General features: G+C 72.5%; 2 protein-coding genes across 2 annotated transcripts in view; one reads left to right on the top strand and one right to left on the bottom strand.

Moving 5' to 3' along the window:
• Positions 1-62: 62 nt before the first annotated feature.
• Positions 63-908, top strand: H696_06119 (serine/threonine protein kinase; the record flags this gene model as incomplete). The annotated part of the gene is made up of 1 exon (XM_009499879.1): positions 63-908. One exon carries the CDS (start codon positions 63-65, stop codon positions 906-908), a length of 846 nt encoding a protein of 281 aa, XP_009498154.1.
• A 1,334-nt stretch (positions 909-2,242) lies between these two features.
• Positions 2,243-4,962, bottom strand: part of H696_06118 (hypothetical protein) — a gene marked incomplete at both ends in the record, with an annotated part of 4,599 nt that continues 1,879 nt past the window's right edge. The window contains 5 exons of the mRNA XM_009499878.1: positions 2,243-3,130; positions 3,288-3,525; positions 3,683-4,032; positions 4,137-4,380; positions 4,623-4,885. Coding sequence (XP_009498153.1) covers positions 2,243-3,130; positions 3,288-3,525; positions 3,683-4,032; positions 4,137-4,380; positions 4,623-4,885 — 1,983 coding nt within the window. The remainder of the gene's footprint in view (positions 3,131-3,287; positions 3,526-3,682; positions 4,033-4,136; positions 4,381-4,622; positions 4,886-4,962) is intronic.

Raw genomic sequence — 4,962 nt, 5'->3', positions numbered from 1 at the left:
GGCGCTAGATCGCTTGGCGGACCATCCTCGGCGGCCCCCCCCCCCCCCCCCCCCCCCCCCTGATGCCCCCTGGCACGACGCCGATGGCCACTGACTTTCGCCCGGTCGCCAGGCTCCTCCGCGACCATGCGCACATCGTGCGCATCTACGGGTACGGCGACCAGCCGCCGGCCATGGTGATGGAACGCCCCCAGGCCGACCTGGGGACCCTGCTCCAGTCGGACATCGCCCTTTCGCTGCACACCCGCCTGGACGTGTGCCAGCAGTGGGCCTCCGGGCTGGAGGCCATGCACGCCAATGGCGTGGCCCATTGCGACCTGAAGCCGGCCAATGTGCTCGTCAGCCAGAGCCCCGACGGGGCGTCCTGGCGCGTGGCCCTCGGCGACTTGGGGACCTCGCGCAATCTCAACCCCGACCGGGCCTCGGCCCTGGTGGCCGGGGCGCCGGAGCTCAACGCCATGACCGCCCGGTATGCCGCGCCGGAGGTGATCGCCGCCTTCCGCCGCAAGCGCCCCCTGGACACCGGGGCCCTGCTCCCGGCGGGTGTCTACAGCGCGGCGCTCCTGCTGTGGGAGTGCCTTTCCCGCACCGCCCCCTGGCAGGGCTGCTCCTTCGAGCAGATCACCGAGAGCGTGGTGCGCGGCGACCGGCCAGACGTCCAGGCGGCCGCCGCGCCCATTGCCCAGGCCAGTGCCCCCCTTGCGCAGACCCTGCTCGACGTGCTGCCTCGCCTGTGGTGCCCGGAGCCGCGCGGCCGGCCTCCGGCCGCCAGCCTCCGCCAGCAGGTGGCCACCCTGGCTGCCATGCTGCCAGCCGGGGGCTGGCGCCCATTGTTCATGCATGCGCCGTCGCCAATGCCGGACCCCGGGGAGCGGGCCCGCCGCGGAGCCGGCGGAAAGGGGCACTAGGGCAGCGGGCGCGCGGGACCAAGGGCGAACGCGAGGGGGGAAATGGCAAAGAGCGCGAAAGGGCGAAGGAAGCCGGAGAGTAGGAGGGAGTGGGGTGTGAGGACAACGGGGCGGGAGGGGGGGGGGGGAGAAAGATGATGAGCGCGAGCTGGGGACCGGGAGGGGGGCCCGCCCTGAAATGACCCGCCAACAGCACCGCCAACAACGGCGGCCAGGGTGCATGACCGGCACACGCCCGTGTGCTGGTGCCGGAGCACGTGGGACCGAAGTCAAATTTTCGCCAAAATAAAGTTCGGCCTCCCCCCCGGTGCTGCGCGTAAGTCGCACCAAATTGGGCATTTAAAATGCTCTCCAATACCCTCGGTTTTGGCAAGCGCGAGGTGGGTCTTTTTTTTCCGCGCCCATAGGTGTAACATGTTACAAGTGGACTCAGGCTGGTCGTCCGTGGCGGGGGACGCGCCGGAGCACGCGCAGCGCAGCCCCCTGCGGCCCATGTTTGAGGGTGCTGGTGTTCAGCCAATATGCCCCGGACTCCCGGTGGTCGCAGCGTCCCCGGCCCGCGCCTTCCGCGCTCGCTTGAGGCCCCCCCCCCCCCCACGCACAGCCGCCAGGCGGGCGACATCCAGCCGTGTCGTGACCACACCGGGGCCCGGCCAGATGCCGCACCGCCCGGTTTCCGCGCCAGGGCGCGCTGATGCCCCGGGCGCTGGGGCCAGGACAGCGCCCTCGATCCCCGGCGCGGGCTGGACTCGACCGTGGCCAGCCGATTGGGAGGCACGGGCGAGGGTGCCGGCGCGTCGTCAGGCGCATACGCCTAGCGCCTTGGGGCCGGCTGTTAAGTTGCGCAGGCCCGGCGCCGGCACCGGGCCCGGCCAAGAGGCAGCCGAAGCGGCGAGGCCCCATCGGCGGGAGTGCCAGCAGCGCGGGCACCGCCCCCCCCCTCCCTCGCGGGAGCATGTCGCCCTGGTCGACGACCGCCTTGTCCTGGCACCCGACGTGACGCGCCGAACAGCCCCCACGCCAGGTGGCCCGCGCGGGCCGGCCGCTCATCGACAGACACCTCGGCCTCCGACCCGCCCCCCCCCCCCCCCCGTTTGCCCCCGTGCGGTCCTGGCTGTCGGGACGGCCCGCCCAGACACCAGCCGCGAGTCCGGCCTGGGGATGCTTTCTTTTATTCCGCCTCCCTCCCTGGGTCAGGCCCGGGCCGGCGCTGGGCCCATGCAGGGGGGAGGCACTGTGCCGCCCCCCTCCGCCCCTTTCCCGGTCGCCGGGCCGAGCCCACGAAGGCCGCATGCATGCCAAGCCTGCTGGCGGCCCGGCATGCTGGCGGCGGCTCAGTCGGACGGGGCCCTGGAGCCCAGGCGCAGGCGTCGCCTCGGGGCCCGGGCCGCGCCCCGCCTCGGGGCCGGCGGGCTCCGGGCCGGGCCGCCATCGGGCTGCGCGTCCGCCGGGCCACCCCCCTCCGGCGCCCCGGGCCGCGGCGGCGGCAGCAGCAGCACCACATCTCGGAGGTGCAGATGGACTTGCGTCCGGCCCGGGTGGAAGAGCCCGCAGGCGACCGTCTGCTCGAGGGGGTCCAGCAGCAGCTCCGGCTTGAGGGCCAGCCCCCGGAGCACGCGCCGCTCCATGGTGGCCATGCTGCCATCCGAGAAGACAAGGCCCAGGGCCCGGCGGAGGTCCTCCTCGGTCATGTCGGCGGCCACCGGCCGGGCGGACGCCGCGTCGGCCGGCGTCACGCGCAGGTGCACCGTGCCCAGGTAGCTCGCCCCCGGGGCCGGCTGCAGATAGGACATCGGCGCCAGCCCGGGGTACATGCTCTCGCGCAGGTCCTCACACACGCGCACCACGCCCGACACATGGTGCGTGTCCGCCAGCCGGGCCATGAACACCCGGCCGCGGCACTGGAAAAACAGGCACTCCGGCGGGCGGGCCTCATTGCGCGCCTCGGCCGCCGACTGGAACACCTCCCGCGGCAGCAGCAGCCCCGGATACAGGGCCGACGGGGTCCGCGTGAACAGCGCATCCAGCGCCACCAGCTGCCGGCCGCAGCCCAGCGCCAGGAGGTGCGCCGGCTTGGGGTCCAGCTGGACGCCGTGCGCTCCGAAGGACAGCCGCGTCACCCCGGGAACATATGTCCCGACCATGGCCGGCCGGTCGGCCAGGTCCCGCATCCAGGTCAGCGACATGCTGAGCCCCGGCAGGTCCGGCGGCATGGCGCATTGCTGCCGCCGGCAGGCCACCCGACGAGGGGGAAGGACGCCATCGGTCAATGGCCCGCGCGCCCGCACGCCATCAGGCGCCTCGCCCCCCGCCGCTCCCGCTCCTGTCCCCGCCCCCCCCAGCCCCTGCCACGGGCCCACCCTCCTGACGAAGGCGCACCTGTTTGGCCCAAACCACGCCCGATGGCGGGATGGACCGGAGGAACAGGCGCTCCAGCACCCGCGGGCCGATGACCGGCGGCGAGTCCTCGCCGCTCGGCTCGACGATGCACTTGATGACCAGCAGCGCCGGCGGCCGGACATACCGCAAGAACAGCCCGTCGCCCCTCATCCGGTAGAGGGACTCATCGACCAGCACCTGGTGCAGCTTGAGCTTCGGGTAGTCCGTCGGCTGCGTCCTGTGCCGGGGGCCGGACGTCTCGAGGTCAGCTCCCTTCCCTGCTCGCCCCCCGTCCCCCGGGTCAGGGGCACTGCCCGTGCGCGGAGTGAACCGAATGGACGCAAGCAAGAGCCCCGCACGAAGGCCCCCCCCCCCTCCCGCCCCCGGATACGTACTCTAGCCGATAGTTCGGGCCCACGAAGAGGGTCCGCCCCGGGTGGAGGAAGTGCCGCTGCAGCGCTTCGAAGGTCCCGCCAGTCACATGGATGACATGCTGGTCCGGGTGCTCGAAGCCATCCTGCGCCACCAGCGGCAGGCGGAGGGGCTCCTCCAGCCGGGCAACTTGCACCAGGGCCGAGGCCGGCCGGTCCGCCACGTGGATCTTCTGCTTGGGATCGCTGATGTGCAGGAAGGCCACCACGGTGGCCATGTCCAGGTAGCCGGCATGCAGCGGCTGCAGGTCGGCCCCCAGCAGCTGGGCCACCTGCACGCGCAGGGCCATGCCCTCGGCCTGCAGCTGGCACACCTGCACACGCACGCAGGGGGACCGTGTCAGCGTGTGTCCAAAAGAGGGCGGGCCAGCAGAGGGGGGCATGTGGCCCGGGCCCCGGCGACGACGGGCCCACATACCTGTCCTTGGGAGAGCACCGAGCGGTCAAACTGCCGGAGGAAGGCCTCCTCGGCCGGCCGGTGGGCCACGCGCTCCGCCCGCAGGCCGGCCGCCAGGAGATGCAGCTCCACCTGGAAGACGCGCGGGGGCGATGTCAGCACGCCGGCCTGCAGGATGGTGTGGTGGGCAAAAATCCGATTGAAGTCCCCTTGGCCGAGGGTCACCTGGCCTTCGGTCAGGGCGGTGCGCGGATTCGGGTCGGGGCTGCGGCGCGTGGGTGTGAGCTGCTGCGGCTGCAGCCAGGGCGCGTGTTCATGTGTGCGCGTGTTTATGTGTGCGCGTGTTTATGTGTGCGTGCGTGTATGTGTGTATGTGTGTGTGTGTGTGTATATGTGTATATGTGTGCGTGCGTGTATGCGCGCGTGCGTGCGTGCATGCATGTGTGTGTATATGTGCACATGTGCGCGTGGATGCGAACGTGCACCGGCTCGCGACAGCAGGCGCACCAGAGCAGCAGGAGGTGATCCCCCCACCGGAGGAAAAGGTCCGAGCTGTGGGAAAGCTCGCGGCGCAGCTTCTGGTGAAGCGCCGGGCTGATGGCCGCGCGCCCGGCCGGGAAGGCCCTCAGGGGGCTGGCTTCGGCCTCCAGACACAGCGGCCGACCGGCCTCCCCGGCGGGGGGAGACTCGAGCAGCAGCCACCGGCGCGTGTCGCCCGGGCCGTCCGCCGGCCGGGCACCGGTCCGCGCAGTGCCCGCCAGGCAGGACACCTCGAGCGCCGTGTCGCCGGTCAGCACGCCCGCCGGCGAGGGGCCCGTATCCGCCGCGTCCCAGGCCACCCGCCGGA

This window comes from Fonticula alba (genome assembly GCF_000388065.1).
Source record: "Fonticula alba strain ATCC 38817 unplaced genomic scaffold supercont2.19, whole genome shotgun sequence".
NCBI classification, from domain to species: Eukaryota; order Rotosphaerida; family Fonticulaceae; genus Fonticula; species Fonticula alba.
This window is presented reverse-complemented; position numbering and strand designations above follow the sequence as displayed.